This window comes from Cucurbita moschata, unplaced genomic scaffold, assembly GCF_002738365.1.
Source record: "Cucurbita moschata cultivar Rifu unplaced genomic scaffold, Cmos_1.0 Cmo_Scf00027, whole genome shotgun sequence".
NCBI classification, from domain to species: Eukaryota; Viridiplantae; Streptophyta; class Magnoliopsida; order Cucurbitales; family Cucurbitaceae; genus Cucurbita; species Cucurbita moschata.
In genome coordinates, this window is record NW_019268543.1 from 1878060 (window position 1) to 1905241 (window position 27182).

Consider the following 27182-nt stretch of genomic DNA (forward strand, 5'->3'; position numbering starts at 1 on the left):
AAAAAAAAAAAAAAAAAAAAAAAAAAAGCGTTTCTATTGTTTGGTTAAATTCGTGGGCCATTAATGCAGATCGTGGCTCAGTAATCCTCAGGCCCAATAGGCCACCAGTAATCCTCAGGCCCAATAGGCCACCAGTAATCCTCAGGCCCAAATAGGCCACCAGTAATCCTCAGGCCCAAATAGGCCACCAGTAATCCTCAGGCCCAAATAGGCCACCAGTAATCCTCAGGCCCAATAGGCCACCAGTAATCCTCAGGCCCAAATATCCACGGATAGAATTCCCGCTATCTTTTAAAAATATCTCTACGTTCGCCTCTCACAATCGTTGCTCAGCCGATCGCCCATTGCCCTCGCTCCTCTCTCCTCCCCCGCCTTTTCTTATTATTATTCAACACAACAATTCTTTTCATATTAACGCTCATATTTTATCACCAGTTTCAATCCAAAATCAATCAAAATCAGTGAATTGTTGTTAGGTTGAGAACAAAATTTAGCTTTTTTTTCGTTATGGATTCACCAAAAACTGTTCCACTTACTCCCACGTTAATCACTGTTTCATCCACTGCGACTCTTCCCACTTCTTCGTCCGAATCTCCTTGGGTTTGTACTCTTTTCACAATGTCGAATTTTCGCTCTTCTCTTCACATGATTTCTCTTTTCTTTCTGTTCTTTGATGTGTATGGATTCTTTCTGTTCTTTAATGTATATGGATTGATAGTTCCCGCATAGTAAAGTAATGCTTCTTTTTTGTATTTTGATCTGTCAATGATCTAAGATGATCTTCATGGTTATTCTTGGGGCGGATTCATTTTTGGCTTTTCATTTGTGTATAATGATTTTGTAATTCGTCGATTTCTTCTTATATGACGATCATCTACGTATTCAAATTTCTTTTCTATTTCGAATTCAGGATTCTTTTTCAAAATTCGTCGACAACATATTTTTAGTAGAGTCCAACCAGAGTGATTATGGAGTAGCCACGGGATTTATTGAGGATGAATCCCAACCTTTTGTATTTTCTTCTCCAGAGTTGAATGCGGAAACTATTGAATCAACGCTTTCGAAAAGGTTCTTGATCATTGATCGTTGATACCATTATTCCGTTTCGTTCTACTATAAATTACTTATCGTATTTTCTACCCAGGACTCCCAATTTTGAGTCATCTAACACTGCACAAATTGAAGCCTACTGTAATCCAGATCTTGTGGACGATATCTTGGCGGAGTTGCAAGAGGTCTGTATGTTAATTCTGTATACTCATTAAACAAATGTTTATGAGAACTTCAGCCTATTAAGATATGTGGATGCCATACTGAAGGTTGCTGGGACAAGCATAATCCAAGCTTTTTCCAATAAAGATGAACAACCTGAAGTTTATGAAGAGCAGTCATCTTTTGAATTCTGTAGTAACCAATTTGGTTTATCCACCTCAAAGGCTTATAAGGAACAGGGGAGTGAAGATTTATGTGAACAGGTAACTATTTGGTGTAGCCATTCATCCCCAAATACAAGTGTTTTGAATTCTCTGCATAATCTTGTATGAACTGATCATGAACACTTGAAGATGCAGGATGGTAGTGCTATCTATCAGGATTACTCAGATTTTGTGCCTCGATCTTGTAATGAACAGTTATGCAGTGCTACTTCACATGGAGCCTATGAATGCAATAGCAATGATGCATTTTGGAGAGCTTTTCAGGTTCAATTTCATACTGATTGGATGCAAAATTAACTTCTTTTTTTTGGCTTAATTCAACTGATTTGAATCGATCAAATATAAAGAGATTGAGTCTGAATGGTTTAGCTGTTGCTTGTCATTTGGTCATTTGAAGGATCTCGTATGCATTGGTGTCCTAGTTATGATACCTGAGTGCAGATGGCATGCATTGATTATGTCCCTTCAGATTTAAGGTGATATGTTACATTAGATAGATTAGACATAATAGCACAGTCTATATAATTGCAGTTCATATGGTGTTGTATCATAATATGTTTTGGAGTTTACGATTTTCAAACCCAATAAATTCTCGACAATTTAATTCTCGTTTGATAACCATTTGTTTTGAAGAAAATTAAGCTCGAAAACACCACTTTTTCGTATTAATATCTTTGTTTTATTATCTACCTTTTTAGGAGTACTTTTATTAGAATATATTTTCGACAGAATCAATTAGATTTTTCTTTATATCGAGGAATTTGATATATTTTATCTTATCTTTAGCTTTGGTTATTAGTATATTTTATCTTATTTCTAGGATTTAGTTGACCGCTTATATCCTATTTAAACATAATCTTCTAAACATTAATGAAAATTGGGCTTTAGATCCTACGGGGACTTTAGCGGACTTTAGATCTTTAGATCCCACTAGGACTTTAGACCTTAAGATCTTTAGATCCCACTGGAACTTTCATTGGGACTTTCACTTTAAGCTTTAGATCCTACTAGGGCTTTGGTTTTAGATCCCATTGGGAATTTAGGCTTTAGATCCCACTGGGACTTTAGGCTTTAGATCTCACTGGAATTTTCAATCCCACCTATGTTTTTCGAACTTTCAATCTCACTTTGGTTTCACATTCTTAACATGATATCATAGCATTATTCTTGACATGGTATCAGAGTTTCTCGTTCTTTAACCGTTTTCAAAATCAAAACCAATTTTTTAAAATCTTGTTCATGTTTTGGAATTTTGTAAAGAATTCAAATGCGATAAAAAAGAAAATCATGATAAAAACAAGTTCAATTTTGTTCTAAAAGGGGAGGAGCCTTTTAGTTGTAGTTTTGCTGATGACAAACGTTGCAACAGGTTGGTCAACCCCTACACGGTATGCGTCAACGTTACCTTCAATCTAAAGAAGCTGCAGCCAGTGCTCCTCAAAACAATTTTCCTTCAAATTATACAATCAATGCTGAGATGACAACACAATATCCATGCTTGGTTGAGGACACAGACCTCTCAGTTATGAACTTCGAAGCAACATTTAACAACAGAGTACCAGCAGCAGCCAATTCATCTCATTTGGTGCGGACACCACTACGTCCTGCATCTGTTGGCAACCCTCTCTTGCAAGCTCCCCAGCCTTCAGGTATAGGGTTGCACCCAAATAGCGTCATTTTGGAGCCCTGCAATGCTGTTGTAGGACGTACCAACAAGGCCATTTCATTACCAAATTCCTTCATTTTGGAGCCCTGCAATGCTGCTGCTGTCAAAGCCGAGACATCTGAAACTCCACATGACACAAGAGATTCTGACTTCAACCAATCCCCTAATCTTGAAAAGATCAGTAAAGTTCTTCCCAGAAGGAAAAGGAAGAGAAGCTCAGTCAATAACAATGGCGATGATGCAAAACGTTGCAGCTGCACAAAATCAAAGTGCTTGAAACTGTATTGCGATTGTTTTGCTGCTGGGATGTATTGTTCTGAGTCTTGTTCTTGTCAAGGATGCTTTAACAATCCAAAAAATTTACGAACTGTTCTTGAGACGAGGCATCAAATTGAAACCCGAGATCCACTTGCATTTGCTCCAACGGTTATTGAGGACCGTAATGAGCTTCCAGTAAATAATGTGAGTGGTAACATAACATTTATTTTTTTATCATTTTAGTTCACTCTAATATAGCTGTTCATTGTTCATTTTTCCACAGGAGAACGGAAGCCTATCGACTCCACCCTTGGCTAGACATAAAAAAGGTTGCAAATGCATAAAGTCTATGTGCTCTAAACAATATTGCGAATGCTTTCAGGTTTATTACCCATCTCTATGTAATTAGTTAAATTACATTTAGTTCTGTCTTTGGATTTTAAAAAACTGTTGAGGATGGTTGAAAATGAGTCCCAGCTCATTTAAGAATTGATCGTAGATTTATAAATAAGAAATAGGTCCCCATTAGTATGAAGCCTTTTGGGAAAGTCCCAAAAGGTCCAAAGTAAAGCCATAAGAGCCTTACTCAAAGTGGACAATATGATATATTACGGTGGGAATTCATAAAAAAATATAAAAAAATAAAAAAATAAACCCCAAAAGACCCAAAACAAAGCCAGGAGAGTCTATACTCAAAGTGGATAATATGATACCATTGTAGGGAGTCGATTCCTAACAAAAAAAAGCCCGAAAAGGCCCAAAGCAAAACCATGAGAGCCTATACTCAAAGTGGACAACATGATACCATTGTGAGGAGTTGATTCCTAACCAAAAAAAAAAAAAAACCCCAAAAGGCCCAAAGCAAAGCCATGAGAGTCTATACTCAAAGTGGACAATATGATACCACAGTGAGAAGTCGATTCTTAACAACAAAAAAAAAGCCCCAAAAGGCCCAAAGTAAAACCACGAGAGCATATACTCAAAGTGGAGATAATATGATACCATTGTAGGGAGTCGATTTCCTAACAAACAAAACAAAAAAAAAAAAACTCAAAAAACCCAAAGCAAAGCCATGAGGGCCTATACTCAAAATGGACAATATGATACCATTGTAGGGAGTCGATTCCTAACAAAAACGTCTAATAAATTCTTAAGCTTACAAATATTGGATAGAACTTTAAATTTTCAACATTTTCTTAAATTAACGAACTTATTTGATATAAAAATTGAATCTTAAAAAAAAAAAAAAAAGGCTAAACTTAGAATTTAATCTTATAACATCAATATTCGTTCTTCGCTAATTATGATTATCTTCGAAGGCTAATGTTGGATGCACAGGGAGATGTCAATGTAATGACTGTAGGAATGACCATGGCAAGAGAGAAGGTATGGTGTTCTTGAATTCTTCCATTCTTCATTCCCTTTGTCATCATATGATCTAGTGAACTGCATTGAAAAAGAAAAATTTTATGGGACTCCAGAGGTGGTGCCAACTGGAAAAGCTGATGTTGGAAGCGTGGAAGGCAGCTTGATTTATGAACATGATGCGACGGCATTAAGGAAAGATATCTCCCCCTCTGAGTTCTGTAGTCAACAACTCAACTCCCCGCAAACACCATCGTTCCAATACTCAGGGTAAGGATCTATTGGTATGAAGGTATTTTTGTATCTGAATTGTTTCTAATTCCTTTTTCCTTTCACTTAGTTACGAAACGGATCCCCTAAAATCCTGGATCGTGCCCGGAATATGTCGCCCCTCACCCGAATTTGATACGGCAAGCTCGTCTACTCCAGATTGCTACGACAAGTTTGTAGAACCAAACACAGACATAATGGATGCAAATTCTTGCCAATGGCGGCAGCAGCAGATCAATTCAACGCCATTCATACCATCCAAGCCAAAGGGTTGTACAAGCATGTCACGTACCGACCAGCTACGCATTGGAAGTAGTTCACCCGACACGCCCCCAGTTCAGGAAGGCCAGAAGACGTCCATTAATGGAGGCTCTCCAGAAACAAATATGGCTTCTTTTCCCCCTCATTATGGTAACAACGAATATGAGGTTGGGATGAATAATTCTTTGGGGAGGATGGAGCGCCGTAGATATATAGTGAAGTCGATGCCTCCCTTCCCGCACCTCACCCCACGCGACAGATGAAGAGCAGCAGCTACCACCAGTGACTCGAGTGGGAGATGATTGAGCCACAATGCCAAGCCATTGGATCATAGAGGAGCAGTGTAGATATGAATACACAGGTAAGCTCTTGTTTTGTTTTTGTTCTTTTTGTTTTTTTGGTTAATTGTGCATTGGATTGATTGATGGATTCTTTCATTTATGGAAATGTGTTCTAATTAAAGTAAATGGTTGAAATAAATACATTTCATTCATAAAACTAAGATCAGTGGCAAGTAGGTAGTCATATATAGATTTAGAAAAGGGTTTATATTAGATTACAACAACATTGAAAATTTTCTCAGATTCGTATACCCCCGAACTTAGACTAAAAAACCGAAGGCGAAAACGAGTAAAACGTGGACAGTAACTCTATCAGATTTGCTAAAGACCAGAAACCAGAAAGGCAATGGTTTATTCTTTACTAACGAAGCAACCAAAACTAACTATGATCATTCGTTCTGCTGCCCCTATGCTCGAACGTCTCTACCATTTTTGTTACGAACCTAAAAAATGGTCTTCGTTGTTTACCTCCATGCTTCTTCTCTGCAACTTCTTCAGTGATCGACCAACCGTAAGCCATCGAGCCCCAAAACGACTGTCAGCCAATTACAAACAACATCCATCTCCTCAGGAATGGTGTAATGGCCCAGCCTGCATTGCAAGATCCCATCTTATTTGTTACTTATTATCAGACATACAAAACGAGAAGCACTAGAAAGTCGAGATACGAACATACCCGTTATAGGATTTAAATGTTAGATTGCTAAATCCAGATGAACTTAATGTATGTGCAGATTTCTCCCCGTGTTTGTAAGCTACGACATCGTCACCTGTAACCAACCGCTCAGTAAAATTCAATAGGATTAAGGGAATTGAGAGAAATTAGTTCTCACAAGAGTGCATTAATGCTTGAACTCGTAAACTAGCAGTGTACCTGAACCATGACAGAGTAAAATGGGCAGGGACGCAGCGCGCCTTGCAGCTTCGTGTGACACACTGACCTGGTTCCTCAAAGATCTACAACAAAAAAAAGGCTTTGATAAAGAACAAAGGCCACCCGTGTAGGCTTTCTCACGACCGTGCACTGTGTGTTTCGGCTTCTTCATAATTCACAAACAAAAATCAAACCTTGAACAGGGAAGCCAGCCACTAAGCCCAACAACTGCACTAAGGTTAATAGGGTATAGGTTTCCATTTCCATATTGCCCAAGAATACGGCATGACGCAGAGTAAATAGCAGTTGCAGCACCCATACTGAAGCCTCCAATACCCAGTTTAACTGTTAGTAAGAAAAAGAGTGAGAATATGACAAATTTGTATGCCAAACACCAAGTATCATCTGTAAAAACGATATGAGAAGGTAGATGAAACCTCTATCTATACCTACCCTACATACAATTCATAATTGTTCTTCGTTTCAAAACCGTATATATGAAATAGTTTTAAATGAGAACTACCGGTTCGAGTCCTTGACACAACAATAACGGGTAATCTAATACGTGACCAACCAGAGGAGTATCACACCAATGATTAAGTTCAGTGATTAAATGACAAACAGCAAGTCAGCTGGGGGGAGTTAAAAAGCTTTTCAAGAAGAAACAACATACTATCAGCAGGTTCTGTAGACAAAAGATTAGCAACATGGGATGCTGCAGCATCCAAGCCTTCTAAATCATCAGGAGACTCCTCTGAAATATCTCCCACATCAAACCCTGATACGAAACGGCAGAGTAACTCATAATTTAAACTAATTCCAAGAATAAATATATCGTTTTCATACGAGGAATTTGGCTCATAATTTTAATAAATCTACTTGTGAAATTTGGATAGTCTTACATGCGGTGCAAGGAAATCCACCAAATAACGTCACAGGACGAGTAGGAGCAGTAGGACAAATCCACTTAATCTGCAACAGAATTCGTAATTATTATGTTAATTGATCATATTAAACAAATCCCAAAACTTAATGACAATCAAGGTTACTATGTTAAGTAGCCTTACGTTTGGTAGAGGAAGAGTTTCCAAGAGCTGAGACCAACTGAAAAAATTTAGAAGTAAATAAATAATAAATTAGATGTCCAGATAGGCTTCCAATAATGAGGAAACCAGCCCTCCTTTAATGATGTAAATGTCTGATATCAGCTAGCATATGATAATGAGCATTATTTTATATTGATTTTGATTTTTTTTCTAATTATAAAGGACACAAAACATGACGTTACCTTCCCACTTAAAAAGAAATCAGAATAAGAATCTCTAGTAAAGGCATATAGAATTTTTAAAACTTTCTATATATGAACATACACAAGAAGATAGGGCAAGACATCGACATTTTCTCACTCAGCCACTTCTTCCCTTACTTTTGGCATGGAAGACAAAAAGAAAGTCCTCTGCTCAGATATAACCCACTAATTAGGATGGAAAGTTTGTAAGTTACATGTAATGCGCCATAGAGTTCAGTGAGTGTTTATACTCAAGTATGTAATAGCCCAAACCCACGGCGGGCAGATATTGTCCTCTTTGGAAACTCACCGCTAGCAGATATTGTCTTCTTTGGGCTTTCCCTTCCGATGCCCCTCTGGTAGGGAGAGGTTTCCACACCCTTATGAGCAATGTTTCGTTCCCCTCTCCTACTGATATGGGATCTCACATAGTACCTCAAAGTTTCTTCTTAATCTCAATCGAAGTAAGTCAACCAGAAACTAGCAAAATAACTCTAATAAGCTGGCTAAACAGGAAGGAGAACGTAAAGAAGATAAGCCATTAGTACCTTGACCCCTTATCACCAAGGCCATGTAACCAAACAATAGTTGCCTGATGCTTCCCTTTAGGCCTGACCACATGGGTCCTCCCAAACTCAAAGCTCATCCTGCCTGTTCTACTACCTGACATAATGGAGCAAAAATGAAAGCTAGCTAGTTTAGCTTGATGGCCAGTAAACCAATAAAACAAAATGAGCAGAAAGTGAACAAACCAGAACCCATAGCAGAGCTGTTATAGCTCATTGTATTTCCACAAAAATGTTGGAAGCAAGACAGGCAACAACTTGGGCGTTGGAATTAGTTCCTGCAATGAAGAGTTTTAGAATTGACCAACTGTATTTATATGCACTTGGGAGGGCTGAAATGGAACTAAAACCCATGAATTTTCCATTGGCTACTCCTGATATCACAACCCATAAACAGCCTCCAAAGTCCTCAAATACTAAAAAAAGTGAAAGGCATCTCAAAAAAGGAAGAAAAAGGCAAGAAATCTTTATGGGCAAAGAAGAATCCACAAGAGATTAAAGCATCGATGCAGAAAACGAGCTCTGAGCTGACATAGCCCTTCAGTTCATAATGCCACAGAGGGAGCAACAAAAAGAGGGATTACGAGGGCAAGAGAGTGAGAGGCAAAGAATCTATGCCCGTGAACGCAGGACAACCCACAAGGCTAAAGCACTTCAACTACAGCAACACCAGAATATAGCAACTAATCAAAATTTTCAACCATTTTTTATGCAAAAAAAAAAGAAAGGGTATAAAATACAATACATAAAGAATGATAAGACAGCCATCAAATTACAGACCTAAAAGTTGAATGTTCAAGCAAGCATTGATGACGGCGAGAATTCATAGGAAAGATCTGGACAGATTGCTTAAAATTTACTTAAATATGAAGAACAGAAGCAGAAAGTGAAGAGGATTTGAGGGTTTTTATTTACCAATTACAAAAAATTTGGGGTAGAAGTGTTTAACGACCCGAAAAGCATATCGGCTTTTCCAGTTTCTGTCTCTTTTGTAAAAGCTTTGCCTTCGCGTCCCTTCACACTGCTTTCTCCTTCTTCTTGCTTTCTTTTTATTCCGTTGTTTCCTTCCTAATACTTCAAACGCCGAAGGGACTAAAGTGGCCCAGAAAGTCCAGAAACAACGGCTACTCTCTTACACAATGGGCTTCCTGTGAAATTACTTTTTTGCACCCCCTTGCCTTCTAACTTCCTCGGTTTTTAGGGAAGGGCGTGCATGAAATCCGTAATTTTAGTACTTTTCTTTTTTTTAATTAACCAAATAAATATATGTCAATTATACTTTATATAAAATTTAATAATAAATATTATATATTTACCATATAAAAGTGACACTGTTTAGATACTTTAAAGTAAAAATAATTATTTAAAAAAATAAAAGATTAATACAAAAACGAAATTATATTTAAAATAGAAAATTACCTAAAAATATTATATATTAAAAATACGTGTTTGGAATATAATTATCTAATCAAGATGGAACAGAAAAAGCATTCGAGAAAGTACTTTTCAATCGTGTGATGATGTTTTCATGAATATGACTTACTAGTTTGAGACTTTTTTTTTTTTCAAAAGAAAATATATGATTTTTTTGAAAATTCTAAAAATTAGAAGTAAATTGGTATTTTTTTTTTTTTTTGTAATATTATATTTTTCAAGGTTAATTTTAAAATTTAAATGCATTAAAAATAATTGATTAAAAAAAATCGAGGAATTAAAAAAAATGTATATAAGTTAGTTACATATTGTATATAAAAGAATATGTTTGGCTTTTATTTTAATATTTTATATAAGTTTTAATAAAATTTAGATTATCAAATTAGTATTTATATATGAAATTACATTGTCAACAAATTAAACAATTAACATAAAATAATGATATGAATAATACGAAATTTTGAAATTAAAAATAAAATAAATATAAAATTTTAGGAACTGATTAAAAAAAATAACTACGTGAATATTGTTTTTTTTTAATTAAAATTGGCACTTTAGTAACAAAAATTGATATTAACTTTAAAAAATACTTTAATTTTAGACTTTAAGGAAAGAGAAAATTTTGTTCATAATTGCATTTATATTATGCATATAATTTTGTTGTTATTTTGAATATAAACTTATATTTTTAGATCTATTTAAAATTTAATTAATGAATTTATTAACCTTTTCGTACTATTTTCAATTCCGAATTACAATTAAAAAAAATTAGAATATGCGGACTTTATTTTTTTTGGAATCAATCTTTATTATTGGGAAAAATAAAATAATATTTAGCTTTAGAATTTTTTTTTTTTTAAAAAGGAAAGTATCATGCTACTTAAACACGTGTCGTTTCCTTAATGCTTTACAAAAATGCCTTTGGAAATTATTTACAATATTATTTAAGTATTTATAATGTAATTTTAAATGAAAATTTATTTTATGAAAAACAAAAATTTGAATGAATAATTCAGGTAATGTAATTGAGATAATTATTTAATAAAATTTGTTTTGGTTGAAATTTTTAATGTTGAAAGAATTAGTGTTGAATTTTCTTTTTTAAAAATTAATCAAATTTTTACTCGCTCTTAATCATTATCCTGATAAATTATATTAAATACACTTCAAAATTATTACTTTTTTCTGTGTCTAGAAAAGTTAATTTTATTTTTAAAATATTTTATTTCAAAATTATTCCAATGTTAGTAACTTTTTAGAAAAAACATTTACTCAATGCATTCTTTGGGATAAAAAATTCCAATTTTCATTTTTCCCTTTTTGAAAAAAAAAAAACATATTCACACATTTTTATTTAAATCATAATTCTAAAATGATATTGAATTTTGTGTTTACTATAAAGTGGAGATTTTAAATTAACAAGAAAAACGTTAAAAAAAAATTTAATAATCGAAATGTGATAAAGAGAGATCTTATCCAAATTTGAAAGGGACATGCTCATAAACATTTTGTAGTAATACAGAATACGGGACACTTACATACTTTTGAAATAATGCTACCAAAACCAATGATAAAAGGGTTGAAAAATTGGTCAATTATAGGATGAATGGCTATGCAATACAGCTAAGAATCATAGATCTCCTTCGTTTTCTACCATTTTTTTAGATTCTTCTGCAAATTTTTGAATCAATTTCAACCCTCTAAATTATTATATCTTTCAACTTCGGCTAAAATTGAAATAAAGGGTTTTTTGGGGAATTTTTTTTTTATAAAAAATGCTATATATTTTCTTTTAGCTCAAAGAATCTTCATACGATTATATAATATTATATTCTTGTGAGGAAATTCTTTTGAGTCAACGTTGTAATCAAATTTAAAGATAGCAATATCTCCAAATTTTAAAAAGATAAAATGAAGGTTCTTTACAAAAAGAGAAAAGACTTTTTTTTTTTTTTTCATTTCTTTTAAAAAAGATCTTGTAATGAGAATGAATTCTCCGAGTTACATCAATAGTCCAATCTAAAATATTGCAAATTCAATTTTTTGTATTCTAAGAATTTTTTTTTCATATCAAAAGATATTTGTGTTTTTTTTCTTTGACAGGATGGGTATTCAATGACTAAGTTTATATATACTATTAACGAATGAAATTTCAAAAAAAAATATTTTTATTTCTCCAAATACAGAAAGTAAAAAATTTGTTCTAAGTCAAATTTCTCTTAATGTTTTGGCGAAAAAAGACTCTAAAGTTACGAGGCACTTACCTTTACTTTGTTTAAAATTGAATATTAAAAAACCCTACACACTTTGCTTTTGAAAGAAAAAGTTGTCAACTCTTTGATAATAAAAACCTAAGATGGGATTTGATCTTTGGAATAATAGGCGATGGGACTAAAATAGATCTCTTCGTCACCTTTCAAATCCTTTTATTTGTATATAATAAGATGCTGTCGCCACTACTTCATTTCATCTTACATTTTAGATTAATCTAATTCATACGACGGTTTGGATTGAAATTAAATACTATATGAAATGTATATAAATTTTGTCAATATGCTTTTTGTCGAATATAATTTGGAAGTTTTCATATGATTTTGGCATCTTCCAGTTGACGCACAACTAACAAAACACTAAAGAAAAACCATGAAACCTTTTAAAAAACAGATACTTAGTTTAGGAATCTTGAATTCGTGTCGTTTAAAATCGAGGTTAGTGCAACATTTCAAAAATTGAATCCAAAGAGAAAGTAGAGTAAAAACGACGATATCGTCAAGATAAAATAAGAGGTATACAACGATATTGGAGAAACTAGAACCTTAGATCAACATGAGATATCAAAATCGCCCGAAACTGGCCAACAACTGTAAACATGCAAACACTGCTGAATACCCAGAAAAGAAAATGATCCAAGATGATATTATTCACTCTATATCCTATGAGATGTATTCTGATACAAATCTAAGCCGGGTTTAATACAAGGCTAGAATGCATAATTTATGGTCTCCATGAAATCATGAAGGTCCTTTCTTTCTTTTAATGATCTTTTCACCTTCTCTTAATCTGGAGATCCATCGCCGTAAGAGACCAGGCCCTTCTTCCCATCTGGGCTACCAGAAGGTGACCTGGACCTATCTTTGCTCGTTCTTCTTGGGGATTGTGAATCCGCAGGGGTTCTTGATTTCGATGGGGATCTGCTCCTTGAAGATCTCCGCCTAACGACTCGAGGAGACACACGAGACCTGGATCCCTCAACTGGGGAACAGCTCCTAATAGGGCTTCGACTACAGCTATAACGACGACTACGGTAACGAGGACTACGAGATGCAGAGGGAGTCCTGCTTCTTCTGTTTCTGTATCTGTATAAATGAGAAGTTATCAAGCAACATAAGACCAAAACATGTAGGCAATACCATAGGGGCATTTGTACTTGTTTAAAAGATTAAGGCTTTATGTTGGTCATGTGTCAAATGGGAAGAAACTCTTATGTTGATGAATAGATTCAATTCAGAACTTAGATTGTGAGAAATAATAGAGAGATGACAGACCTTAGCGGAGATCTTCCTCTAGGAGGGCTTCTATAGCGCCTAGGAGAGTATCTTCTGTAACTCGAATATCTAGTAACACAAGCAAGCACTTAAAAAGATCATTTCTCTGAGCTGTTCACTTCTAAGCATAGAAAACTGGAAGTGTGACATTAAACAAACTGAACATGATAAAAAAAGCTCACCTGTCACGTTCGACTCTTCCACTGTAACGATATGACCTGACAGGAGATGCAGAGGGTGTTCTGTATCTTCGAGCAAATGAATAACGCTCACTAAAACCACGCCCCCTTCTGATGCGCTTTGGAGACCCTTCTGGGGAAACACTTCTTGATGCACTTCTCCCTCTATCAGATGCCGGTGACCTTGGCCTACGGATGGGAGTAAGACTCCTAGAGTAGCTCCTTCGATTCCTAACTGGTGCTTGAGGACTTCGACTGATACTCCTCCTAGAAGGCCCCCTACCTGAGCTTCTGCTCAGACTCTGACGAGACGACCTCAATGGACTTCTGCTTACACTTTTGGAAACTCTTGCAGGACTCCTACTAATTGATTTTCTAGAGGCTCTTCTAGGTGGGCTCCTGCTTGGACTTCTTTGTAGATTGGATCTCAAGGGGCTTCTGCTAACTCCTCTCCGAGGCCCGCTTCGTAATGGGCTTCTACTGATATTCCTACCTTTTCTTCCCATACCCGGGCTCCTGCTACCATTTCGAACAGGACTTCTGCTAATGCTCCTGTTCCTCAATGGTGCACGAGGCGGGCTTCCACTAATACTTCGACTCCTGCTCATACTTCGTTTCGGACTAACACTGCGACTCTTGCTGCGACTAATACTCTTACTCATCGTCCTTCTAGGACTATAGCTTCGACTCCTGCTCATCAACTTTTAATAAAATACCAGATCTGGAACAATTGTTAAGCACAAAGAATAACTGAGGCGTGACAAGAATAGAGAGTGGACCTAGATTTTCCAGGGTGGTCGTCTACAATATCAGGTTGTCTTTCACAGCATCTGTCAGATTTAGAATTCACTTCAGCAATGCCATTGCTCCTTCGCTCACCATTCTCCTTATGGGATCTCTCCCCATCATTTTCCACCATATCTACCTCTCCTCTCCTTCTATGGCAGGCATCTGAGGCTTGAGGTACATCTTCAGCTGCAGGATATCACAAAAACAACATGATGCGTGCAATCAAGCAGTGATTGGGAAGAATTAGAGATGAATTGAAGAACCCATCATCATATTCACCAAGATCAAGGATGAAGGGAAAAAAATTACCAGGTTTCACCGACAAGCCCTTACGGTTTATATCTTTCCCTTGAACATCAAGGCCATCTTGCACAGAAGTGCTTCTGCTTTTGCTGTCACTTTCAGTATCCGTAAGACTGTCCAAGGCCCTGGCGATGAAAAAAAAAACTGAGTATTAGATAATGCCCATCTTGCAGTCCATATTAACTCACTTAAAAGCATGCGTAGAAAACCGAAGGACATGAACCAAACAATCAACTGTATCAAGATCATACATTTTCAAGCTCCTTCCCCCACCCAAAAAAATAAAAAGAAAAAAAAATCTTGAAGAATCAGAAAAATAAATAATGAAGATATACTTTTAAGTCATAATATCAAGAACCTTTTAGATTTTCTTTTAGACTTCTTATCATGCCTCCATCTCTTTCGGTCACGTCTTTTATCCTTTCTTTTACCACGTCTATATCTGCCTCTCATAGAAGCCTTCTTTCTCTTTCTAGACCTGTCATCACTGGAAGAACTTTCAGAAGAAGAGGACGACGACAAATCTGTGTCAGAATCACTCTCAGAGTCGGAGTCTAATTCCGAATCAGATGAACTATCTGAATCAGATGTGTGGTATCTTCTCTTCCTCCTCCTCCTCTCCCTTGTTCTTTTCTGCTTTCCTCTTCGCTTTTCTTCATGACTATCGTCATCTGAAGAAGTAATCTTTCCTATTTTCATTTTGTTTATCTTTCTTTTTTCTGCAAAACAGTCAACTTAAAAAATGGCCTTAGGGTCGACAAATTAACTCACAAGAAACAATTCACAATAATAAAATAAATAACAAGTTATCAATATGTTTTATAATTCCGACCTTCATTAAACTCGCCACAGTTGACAATTTTCACTGTAACAGTTGGAACACCATCCTCTACATCCACACTTTCTATCTTTTTCAGTACGTCAAAACCCTGGACAAGTTTTCCAAATACTATATGCTTCCTAAAAGAGCAGTACCGGAGGGAGAATGAGAGATCAGGTCAACATAAATAATATGATAACTTTACAACACATCAAACTTCTATTCTCATCAATATAATATGTACAATAGTAACAAAAATAATTTTTTAAAGAACAAAGACATAATAACGATAGTATATTAGCGCAATACTACATTAACAAACCTGTCAAGATGATTATTGGCCTTAAATGTGATAAGAAAATGGGAGCCTAAATTGTCACGGTCAGCAATTGCCATCGATAGAAGACCAGGTCCATCATGTTTTAGCCGAGGAGGTTCATCTGTACTAATTTCAAGCATTTGTTACTCTCAATTTTACCAAAATAGCATGCACATTAAAACTCTTTTGATGGCTTGTGAAACTACAATCAATTATGCAGAAAACAATATCTAAACAAAAGGATGCTTCTGAAAATCTATATACTAAGCATGAGTGTGCACTTAAAGAAAACCACGCAGTAATGGTCACAATAAAAAAAATAGCGCGAGACACTGCAGCCTATACCATAAAATTACAACATATGGATTAAGATCATATCATGTCAAGAAACAAGAGAACCGAAACAAGATTAGTATCACTTGTAGCAGTTCTTTCAGTAAAATGTCTTCAAAGAATATAAAGCAGTAATAAACTTATAAAAAGGAAACCTATCAATGTGGGGGAAGAACCTCATAGAAAATAAAGTGGGGCTCCATGACCTGCTTTTCATAGTAAACAAAATATGTTTTATCATGAGAATGAAATAAATCTAAATTAACCTAATAGATATAGAATACTATAGAAATCAATACAGCCACCAAAGTTTTTATTAGCAGCCCCATTCCATAATAGCAAGCATGCAAGCAAATTAAGAAATCGAAGGATGTAAAGAGGCAGTACCACAAATCATATCAAACAAAAAATTATAAGCATACCCCTCATATTGTCAATAATAAAATTTGAAAAATAAAAACACACATTTTAAAGCTAAAAAAAAATAGGAGATTTGCCTTCAAATCTCTCAAGCTCAAAACTTAAAGATTATTCACATTGGGACAAAACTGATGAAAATTTCAAAGCTCATTTCAACAAGCAACAGACTTCTTGTCCCTAACCAAACCATGCATTAACTCAATAACTACACTAGAGTAATACAAGCAAAATGAAACCGTATTTAAACTTCCATCTTGAAAAGCATAAAAACATTTTCAGAAAATGCAAAATTCACCTGGAAACTTTCCACTGTATATGCTCTCTCCAACAGTACCTGAGTAAGATAAGAGCAGGGAAGAATTAACTTTCATCATCATGTAAAAAACTATGTACAAGTTAATACTGTCTACAGGTCAGTGTTCTTACTTCTATAAAATAGCAAAGACAATATTCAAACAACTTTTCAAAGAAACCACATTCTTGTAACTCCTCAAAGATGTAGTTACCAGATGTCGTCCAGAACATTACATTTACTTGATACAATCTTCAACAAGGTTTCTCAAGAAAATAAAATAAAATAAAATCTAACGGCAGCTATCGATAAAAAAAATAATAATAATAATAACATTGCTCTAGTTTCCAATAGCAAGGCCAAGAAAAGGGCAGCTTTATTCAAAAAGTAAACTTAGTTAATTCAACTCTTTGATACATGCAAGAATATCTCCAATCACAAGATAGACTAGCGCTTCAACGATTCACTAGCTACCAGCTATCAACTAACAATCATATAGTTAAACTGTAACTTGAATTTTGAATTTAAAAACTAAACCTAAAGGTGCATTACCAATTTCAAAGATTGGTAAGGGCATCTCTACCCAATTACAGAGCCAAGTTCATTGCTGTAGCATTAAAATACATGTGAAAAAAATGAAAGAACGATTAATATAACTTCAACAGATAATCCAGTGAGAAAAATAAACAGGCCAAAGAAAATACATACCATCTCGTTTGACAAAATCTCCAGCCTGGAAAGATATGGAAAAGAACCATTAATTCATATTAAAGAAAGAATGACATGTCTACAAATTACTTGGGTATCAATGAGAACTAAGTAAAAAAAATATGGACAGCTTAACAAGTACAACCTTAAAACTACATCACAAGAAAAGGATTCTTGACCATCAGCCCTGTAGCCTACAGCATAAACAAGGGTAACTGACTAAAAAAAGACAGACCACTTCTAAGGTACATTCAACTAGAAAACATGGCGTTACAGCCAATATCAAAACGGTTATATTTGGGGGAGATGACCACCCCGATGTAGACATACCTGTGCCATGGAACCTCTAAGAATCCGATGAAAAAAGGATGCCTTATAATGTAGTGGTCTTCCCGTTTTTCGGCCAATTCCTTTCTCTCCTGAAATCAAAATAAAAGATAAGTAATCCAAAATTACATAAATAGTTATATAAAGGAGAAAGGCAAGTTGTTCACCATAATAATTAAATAAAATACATTTTACCGCAAAGATAGTGTTGTAAACATTAGTACTCCAATAATAACTCAGTGGTTAAAAAAAAGAAATATTGCTAAACATACATAGTTCTACAAGATTATTATATATGAGTAAGATAATATGGCCTGTAACACTACCAACATCATATTCTGCAGTCTGATAATTATTAACGGTTGATAGGATATGAACAATGGGAATCTGGCATTTGCAATAACAACAAACATTAATATTTGGCATAAGCTTTACCTGTACACAGAGCACGAAAATTCTCAGCCGTTTTTGGAGCAACATCATAAAACAGCTGAAAAATTATGCAAAGGAAAGAAAAATTAAATATGTAATCATGCAAAAATAACCATATTGAAAAATTAAAAAGGAACATAAAAGTAAAATTAACCTTTTCTTCAATTAAAAAAGGGTTTCCCCCTTCTTGTAATTTCACACTATCAATAAAATTGCTTCTTATCCAAACAAAATAATAATAATAATAATAATAATAACAACAACAAAGGCTTCAATAAGTATCACACAAGCAATGGCTTTAACTACTTAATCCATACATTTGGCAGGAGCAAATAGGAAACTACCTCAAAAACCATTGTTTCCTTGGGGTCTCCATCAATTGAGACATCCAGAAAAACCAATGGGTTCTTCTTCTTTGTCATGTTCTTCTTTCCCTTCCTTCAGCTTCAAATTTGTACTACAACCATATACCTGATTTGATGAGTTGAATGCAAGTCACTACGTTAAACCACGAGGCAAATAAACACCAGTCGTTCATCAACGTCAAAAAGACGCAACACATTAACAAAAATATTCTATACGCTCGCTAAGTCGGGTGATCAAGAAACAAAATCAGCCGATAAAATTTAATTTAACGCATCAAAAACTATCAGATAAGTCAATTTGGCGCATGCAAATATTCGCGGTAAATTAAATAAGTGAACAACTAAATGCAAATTCTTAAACCCTAAATAGAATTGATACTCTACAGTACAAAATCGGGCAGAGAAACAATAATAGCCGGTCAAACTATATAGAAGATGAACTTTGATGAAATAGATTTTCAAGCATACTGCATGATGCACAAGCCATAACGAAAACTAAAATTTAAGGGGGCAACCAATGAACTCACCCGCCTCAAATGAAAGAGAGTTCACGCAGATCAAAGAAGAATTGCAAACAAATGTTGACAAATTACGGATTGAAGTATGAGAACCCTAAAGTCACCTGAGAAATGCAGAACCACAGAAAAAATAAAAATAAAAATAAAAATAAAAATAAAACAGTTGAACCCAGATGAGCGTCAGAGAGATGGACGATGTGTAGGCTAATACATGCGGATTCATTGTTTTTGGGCTTGTAAAAGTGGCCCATTTGCTCTTTCGTCGGCCCATTCCAAGAAATGTAACTAAAATATAAACACGACAGGTGATTTAATTTCTTAACCGAATACATATTATCGGGTGAAATCAAAATTTTTAATTATTAATTTTACAGGTTGTCAAAGAAAAAAGTTATTATTAATTATTTAATTTGATTATTGTATTAATTATTTACAATTAAAAGTTTATATAATTTGACTAAAATTGTTTATTCATTGATAATGATTAAAATTCATAGTTAAATAAACAAAAAAAAAATCTAAAATTTAAAGCATATTATTATTCCAATAACGTATAAAATTTAATTGGTTGAAACTATTTTAATAATTTAACTTAATAAAAATATTATAATCAATAATAATTAATTCTCTAAAATTAATGTAATAAAATTATTAAACTTAATTATTAAAAATAAATAGAAATAAAATTTATGGTGCATCGTCTACGATTATTTGATTTACAAGTCATTTTATTTTCGCATTTTAACCAAACCCTGAACAAAATGACTTCTAGTATATAGGCGGGATCGCCGCAAAGCACAATAAGACAAGTTTTTTTAGGAGCCATATATAAACTAAAATTTTGTGCGAGTTCTAGCCGAGGTAGCACTTGCCGCGCAAAGATTCCGCACAGGCGGGGCAGAGTAACCAGACGAAAATGGAGAAGGTTTCTCCGAAGCTGCAAGGCGAACCATGGAGAGTCCTTGAATTCTACAGCGGCATAGGCGGCATGGTACTCTTTCACCCTGCGCCTCTCTCTGTCTCGTTCTCTATCTCAGGCGTATATCTTTACAGACGCGTTGTTTGTGCATTTTATTCTTACAGAGGTACTCGCTACTGCGTGCTGGCATCGATGCGAAAGTGATACAAGCTTTTGATATTAACGACAAAGCAAACGACGTTTACGAGCACAATTTCGGTGATCGTCCATATCAGGTATGACAGAATCTCCTTCTTACCTCGTTTGAGATCGATTTGCTTGCTGTCGCAGGAATAAATTTTCGCTGCTTCTCGACATAAAACAATGAAACTGATGTTTTCTTCAAAATTGAATAAATTATCTCCACTCGTGGTTTAAGTAGATTGAATATTAAATTGTTGAATGCTGGAGCTAAACTTATCTAGGATGTGAGGAATTACCTCCTGCACGCTGATGGATATATTTTTGAAGTGATAAGATTAAGATTGCTAGTATGACTTCACAACGTAAGCGGACGGTACGATAGCTATATGAAATGTTTTTGCTGGATATTTGATTCAAATGCCTAGCGTCGTGGACTTTCTTTTGAATTTCCGAAGCAAAAGCGTCCTACATTTCTTTGACATCATTTTCTTCTTCTTCTTCTTTCTTGTTTTTGGAGAACGGTTCCATTACTCATCTGTCGAAGGAGTAAAGTTTTGCTGCTTCTCAGTACAGATAACGAAACAATTCTCTAAATTCAGAAATGAGATGCCAGTTCTTATCAATCGTGGTTTTAGTAGATTTAAGTTGCAGTTATTGAATGTTGGAACTACGATTGTCTATTTCGTTGGAATTACCTACCTCTGATTGATGGACGTATTTCCTTAGCGATAAGATTACAAATGAAGTTAGTACGAACTCACAACGTAGTGGAGAATATGGTAGCTATATGAAGCATTTCTGTTGGAATCTCTTATTCAAATGACTAGCGTAGTGGATTTTATTATTTCTCTTTGAATTGTCAAACTATAAGCGTTATGCAATCTAGGACATGTAACAGCTTATGCAAGGCTTCCTTTGTATAGGAGTGTCTTTTTTTTTTCTTTTTTCTTTTTTTTTCTTTGTACGAGTTATGGTCAAAAGAGACCATTTGTGATTGGTTGAGCTACTGGTAAGATTCAGAATGCACAAAAGAGCTCGAAGAAAGACGCAAATTTTGAGTCTGAAGTATGAACGAGAATCTTTGCATTCTACAATGATGTAGGTGGCATGGCAGCTCTCAATTAAATTCTCATTTTCCTGGTCTGTCATCCTTAGTCCTTGGATCTATTATCTAAATTGGAGTCTAGACATTTAGGATACCTGTAGAAATTCTTACATTTTGCCAGCGAACTTTTTTTAACTAGGAGTGTTAGTTTTTCCTTTTAAGCTTAGTTATTATAGTCAAAAGCAACCCTGTTCCCTTGGTTGAGCTAATGGTAAGATTCAGAAAGCGAATGAGAACTATAAGAAAGACATTGAACTAGATATTAAAAAACGAACCATGGAGTGCCCTTGAATTCTTCAGTGGTATAGGTGAATTCTCGTTTTTCCCAACTACGTAGGTCCAACATCCTTAGTTTTTGGATCTATTATCTAATTTGGAGTCTAGAAGTTTAGGATGCTGAAAAAATTATTATATTTCGCATCCATATTGGTCCTCAGAGATTAAACACCTCAATTTTGTGCAAATGACTGAAAGTTCACCACCTTCCTTGCAATTATTAATTTAGGGTTGCATGCTTGAGCATTCTGTAGGTTTGATCAACTTTTTTTTTTTTAAAAAAAAAAAGGTAAGTTTAATCAACTTTCTTGTGGAGTGTTCTACCTAGGAACTAGTTCTTCTTACCTCAGGTCTTTGATCATCAAGGTAATCCATCATCTAATCCTTCCCTTATGATTGATTCTAAATTGATTTGGGATTTTGAGGCTTGACAATCAGGAGTTCTCGTTGGGTGGAATTCCTGTTTGGTAGAAGGGTGGAGAGTTCATATATGCAATTCCTTAGGGTTTCATATCATTTAGAATATGATACTAAATGATTCAAGGTTTTAGTACTTGCCTGTTTAGGGCTTTGATACCAAATGATATGCAACCCTTGAAAACAATGTTTTGTAATTTTTTAGTGCAAATAAAAGCTCATTTTTAAACTTTTAAATTTTTATCTTAATGAGACACACAATATAAAAATGTAAATAAATTTTTTGCAATTTTCTTCGCTTTGGAAATCAAAACTAACATTTATTAGGCTGTTTTCTTTCAAGAACAAAACAGAGCATACGGCTCAAGATTATCCAAAACGTGCTGTTTTGGGTTAATTTTAAGCTTCTTCAGTTTGCATAATACTGGGACAAACTTTGTTCTGTTTTCAAATAAATTTATCATATCATTCTTTTCTAAGAACTTTATTTGGTAGGGTAATATTGAAAGTCTGACTGCTGCTGATATCGACAGCTACCAAGCTCACGTTTGGCTTCTTTCACCTCCTTGCCAACCATATACTAGACAAGGTATGGTTACGAGACAATTGAGAAGTAAATAAATAATTTGTATCGCCTGCTGTTTGTTTAAGGAAATTTTTGCAAACCGAAAGTACACTTCATACCTACTATTTATTAATATCAAAGTGCCTTAAACTATTGTATATTCTACCAGTTTCAAGCTAAACTTTCAAATAAATGGTTTTGCTACATGCTACTATTGAATGTTTTTCAGTTTTCATTCAATAAAGCACCGTGATAAAGTGAGAAATTTCTACTTGTCAACTATCATTGGGGAACATGCTTCAGAATCGAACTAGTTATATATTAGAGGCTTTATTTTCCAATTTCCAGAATATTCTTTTACAAAGCTAGTTTCTTAGTTAATTTTCCGTAAATTATGATAAATGATTTCCTATTCACTTGAGTTTGGCTGGAAAAATGTTTTAAGCAAAAATGGTAGATTCACGACAAGCACAGTTTAATCTTTAGTATATATACTTTTTCAATGATATAATATAGTTTAGATCATTTATTGAAATATATGTTTAGCAATGTATAAAATCATGAAATGAGATGAAATTCGTTTATTATATCACGGCTTTGCTGCTTTCTATGCGTCAATTAATTATTTTCATATATTCTTGCATTTAACTGCCTTTTCTTTTCATTTAATTCCTATCTATAATAGAGTACGAGTATTGTAAAAGGCACCTTCTAAATAGAATGATAAATTGTTGCCAAAACGATTTGAACAGTTTTTTTTATTTTATTTTGTGTTTGTTCTCTATCTATAAGACTGTAACATAACAAACTAAAATGTGCATTAGAATAGTTGAAATCCTGATGCTGGAACATTCATACTCATTTTATACATATACAAATGTGTGTAACACACACACCAAGGTTTACAAGCCTTTCACCAGAACAATCTGTCTGCAACCATTTTATGCATGCAATGAAAGTGGATAATTGTGCACCATTTAATTAGGTTTGCAAAAGCAATCTGGCGATGCCCGGGCATTTTCATTCCTCAAAATTCTTGAATTGATGCTTCAAGCATCGAGGCCACCAGTAATGTTATTCATGGAAAACGTCGTTGGCTTTGAGGTATGCTTCTTGAACTTATCTGTGCACTGGAATTTACTTGGCTGATTCGTTGCCATACTTTAGATGCCTTCCTTTTTGTTGCAGACATCTGACACGCATACAAAAATGATTGAGATATTGGAAAAAGCTGGTTTTTCTAGACAGGAGTTTATTTTAAGCCCAATGCAATTTCGTGTCCCATATTCCAGACCGCGGTACTTCTGTCTGGTACCATACTTTACTCACTTTCTTTTCTCTCTGTTCTTACACAGCTTCTCCTGGTTATTGTTAAAATGTTTCCTTTCACATCTAATTTCCCCAATATCATTACAATTTCATGAGACTTTTGATGCCACATATTGGGCCTAGACACTCACAAATATCAGAAAAAAATAATAAACATCACATCAAATCTCTCAAGGAAGACATCTTTTTAACTCCTAAAGGCAACAATTTTGCCAGGAACGTTTAGGGAAAAAAAAACATTAAAGGGTCATAGGAACATGTTCTTTTGTTGATAACATTAAAGAACATTTTTAACTGGCTTCTTAGGCAACCGTTTTAATTACTTGAAATTCTAAATGAATTATTTTTTGGGTATCATTCATTTTATGTTGTAACCCCCTCATCCTTATCATCATCTAAACCAAGACACAAGAAGTTGCCCCTACAGAACTTTTAACTCCTCCCACCTCCTACAAAGCTGGTACATAAATAGTCGCATATTCAATGCACCCCCAACCACATGAAAGATTTATTTGGCGAATTTTCCTTAGTGAGACTGAAGGACTTTTCAGTCTCTGTGGCTGCGGGCTTTCAGGGGTAAATACTCTTATAATGGCAAGCAAGATGAAGAATAACACTGGAGAGAAGAGGGCAATAAAAAAAAAAATTTTAAAAAAAGTTCCCACTTCCCAGGGACATATTCAGCTATTGGTCGGCCTACTCTCGATGCACTTTTAAAATACCCTTGTGGAGTACTCCTGATGACACCGACTGACAAAATATTGAAACTGTGGAATTGTTCCCATATAGAAACTGAGAAAAAGGATTGTGATCGTGCCCCCACTGTCATTATCTGGATGAGTGCCTTACTTCTAGCCATTGCTTTAAACCCACTGTAGTCTAGATTAGAAACACTTAGATGGTGGCGTAATATGCATTTGCCTTATTTGTCTGTGAATTAAGTGTTTCAAGGCAGATCTTATCATCTGTTTTTTATTTTATTTTCGATTACTTGGTACTGTGAAAAATATGTTTTTCTTACTTACCTAAACTTTAGCTTCTAAATTTATGTGGCAACCTTTTACTTTTGCAGGCTAAAAGGAGGCCTTTATCCTTTCAGACACAATTATGTAATAATCAACTTCTTTGGTCTCCATGGCCACTACTCGAGAATGATGCTGACTTAGATATCATTGAAAGTCATGGATCACAAACAACTTCTGATAAGTTCCTGCTCTCTTGTGAGCCAATATGTAAGTTTCTTGACAATTCCAACCATCAAAACGAGTTTAGTTCTCATGATGCCAGTAGTATTCACAGAGAGGGTGCATTGGAGAAAACCAAGGATGTGGATGAGCAAGACATTGAATCTTTTGATCAGTATCTCGTCCCATCCAGTTTGATTGACAGATGGGGCAGTGCTATGGGTATCCAGACATATTTTACGTTTAATTGCTATAGTACGATCCATACTATCTCATCACCAGTACTCACTATAGACCATGGATTAGATCCTTAAAATAGTTCAGATATTGTATATCCTGATTCAAGGCGATGCTGCTGTTTCACAAAAAGCTACTACCGATATGTGAAGGGTACCGGCTCACTCTTGGCACCTTTTGAGGTAAAATTTCATCCTCTACATAATAGTTTCGAATGTATGGTCTTGCACCTTTGGTGTGGGGGTACAATAGAGTTGTATTTTTCCCCGAACCCGGAAATGAAGCACGTCCCAAACTTGATGTTGCATGTTAAGCAAACAAAAATCATTGATGCTTCTCATATTTAGATTTCAAGTTTTATTTAGAACCAGATCTATCGTGGTGTTTCTGCAATTTCCCCCCTTGTGTTGGTCAGCAGCGATATTCGTTCGTTTAGAATTATTAAATGCAAATTTTATGCAACGTCATCTGACTTTTGTTGCTGCAGGTGGAAAGGATGGGTAAGGCTCATTCTCTGAAGGAGCAGAAGCTCAGATATTTTACTCCTAGAGAGGTGCACGATGATTTTATATTAAAACGACATTGAAATGATTCTTAATTAGATCTCATTTTGCAGTTGTTTCAGTTCATTAATTCGTAGATTTTGTTTCCTTTTATCAAATATTAGGTTGCTAACTTGCATTCCTTCCCGGAAGATTTTGAATTTCCACAGCATATCGGCCTCAGACAACGGTATGTATCTTCATTTTCTCATGGACCCTTTCCCTTCCTCATCGCTCATAGGTTCAACTCTGCAGGCCTCTCTAGACATAATAGGTCGTCTTTCCTCGTACTATTAAAAAAACACTTGATTTGAAATTTTGACCTTTCTCGTTAATTAATTCCTTTGATAATTAAAAAAACCAGATTTCAAAAGATAATGAAGTATTTTGAAATTTTGACCTTTTTCATTAATTAATTCCTTTGATAATAAAACAAAACTTAGGACTTTTAATTATCAGATTTCAAAAGACAATGAAGTGTTTTGAAAATTTGACCTTTTTCATTAATTAATTCCTTTGATAATAAAAAAAAACTTGAGACTTTTAATTATCAGATTTAAAAAGACAATGAAGTGTTGTGAAATTTCGAGCTTTTTCATTAATTCCTTTGATAATAAAAAAAACTTGGGACTTTTAATTATCAGATTTTAAAAGACAATGAAGTGTTTTGAAATTTCGACCTTTTTCATTAATTAATTCCTTTTGATAACAACAAAAAAAACTTGGACTTCTAATTATCAAATTTCAAAAGACAGGCATCACTGTTTAGGTAGGTAAAATGAGTCATTTAGGGCATGTTTGAGAGTGAGTTCAAAATAGTTAAAATTAATTGTTTCATTCCCATACAATCAAAATTGATTTCGGATGATTAAAACATTTTTCAGAGTGAGCTTGAATGTGAAAAAAAGTAATTTTAACTATTTCAAAAATTTGAAAAACTACTGAAATATTGGTTCAGGAGTTTGGTGCTATCTTTTTAGTTGTTTTTCCTACATTGATTAAAACTGGCAAACATAGAATTAATAGAACGTTTGTTATTCTGTGCAGCTATGCATTGCTGGGGAATAGTTTGAGCATTGCCGTTGTTGCTCCCTTGCTCAAATATCTCTTCGCTGAGCCATCTTGATTAAAGATTCCATTCCCATCCAAGAATACAAAAATGGGGAGACGTTGGAACAGGCATTGTATTTATAAACCAAGAGAGCAACCACTAATAGGCACTGTATTTGTTCTTCCGGAGTTCTCAATTTTCTAGTGAATTATGTATTAAACTATTTTACTCAACGGAGAGATATATTTCTTGTTCTAAATATAAT

General features: G+C 34.7%; 4 protein-coding genes across 7 annotated transcripts; 2 read left to right on the top strand and 2 right to left on the bottom strand.

Moving 5' to 3' along the window:
• Window positions 1-507: 507 nt before the first annotated feature.
• LOC111462981 (protein tesmin/TSO1-like CXC 2) lies at window positions 508-5519 on the top strand. Its single transcript, XM_023106811.1, has 10 exons — window positions 508-600; window positions 911-1068; window positions 1145-1235; window positions 1320-1475; window positions 1572-1700; window positions 2806-3564; window positions 3644-3742; window positions 4680-4746; window positions 4803-4995; window positions 5066-5519. The coding sequence occupies exons 1-10, from the start codon at window positions 508-510 to the stop codon at window positions 5517-5519; spliced, it is 2199 nt and encodes a 732-aa protein (XP_022962579.1).
• A 293-nt stretch (window positions 5520-5812) lies between these two features.
• LOC111462433 (acyl-protein thioesterase 2-like) lies at window positions 5813-9369 on the bottom strand. Its single transcript, XM_023105993.1, has 10 exons — window positions 9241-9369; window positions 8512-8603; window positions 8308-8422; window positions 7539-7575; window positions 7374-7443; window positions 7145-7249; window positions 6666-6816; window positions 6472-6554; window positions 6274-6367; window positions 5813-6188 (listed from the first exon to the last, which is right to left on the bottom strand). Exons 2-10 carry the CDS (start codon window positions 8540-8542, stop codon window positions 6092-6094), a joined length of 783 nt encoding a protein of 260 aa, XP_022961761.1. The 5' UTR covers window positions 8543-8603; window positions 9241-9369; the 3' UTR covers window positions 5813-6091.
• Window positions 9370-12558: 3189 nt separating this feature from the next.
• LOC111462430 (peptidyl-prolyl cis-trans isomerase CYP95-like) lies at window positions 12559-19277 on the bottom strand. Of its 4 annotated transcripts, XM_023105989.1 has the most exons (15): window positions 18571-18697; window positions 18230-18284; window positions 17798-17886; window positions 17613-17661; window positions 17468-17492; window positions 17312-17366; window positions 16763-16801; window positions 15718-15835; window positions 15408-15535; window positions 14934-15309; window positions 14582-14700; window positions 14263-14458; window positions 13487-14173; window positions 13305-13373; window positions 12559-13115 (listed from the first exon to the last, which is right to left on the bottom strand). In XM_023105989.1, the coding sequence occupies exons 6-15, from the start codon at window positions 17334-17336 to the stop codon at window positions 12815-12817; spliced, it is 2058 nt and encodes a 685-aa protein (XP_022961757.1). In that variant the 5' UTR covers window positions 17337-17366; window positions 17468-17492; window positions 17613-17661; window positions 17798-17886; window positions 18230-18284; window positions 18571-18697; the 3' UTR covers window positions 12559-12814. The 4 variants fall into 4 exon arrangements, with proteins under 4 accessions (XP_022961757.1, XP_022961756.1, XP_022961755.1 ...); XM_023105988.1 differs by lacking the exons at window positions 17312-17366; window positions 17613-17661 and adding an exon at window positions 19119-19277 and having other exon boundaries at window positions 14934-15294; XM_023105987.1 differs by lacking the exons at window positions 17312-17366; window positions 17613-17661 and adding an exon at window positions 19119-19277.
• A 641-nt stretch (window positions 19278-19918) lies between these two features.
• On the top strand, window positions 19919-27176 carry LOC111462432 (tRNA (cytosine(38)-C(5))-methyltransferase). The gene is made up of 10 exons (XM_023105992.1): window positions 19919-20100; window positions 20193-20303; window positions 22505-22598; window positions 23560-23678; window positions 23763-23885; window positions 24976-25309; window positions 25412-25506; window positions 25812-25877; window positions 25992-26056; window positions 26914-27176. Exons 1-10 carry the CDS (start codon window positions 20026-20028, stop codon window positions 26990-26992), a joined length of 1161 nt encoding a protein of 386 aa, XP_022961760.1. The 5' UTR covers window positions 19919-20025; the 3' UTR covers window positions 26993-27176.
• The last annotated feature ends 6 nt before the right edge of the window (window positions 27177-27182 follow it).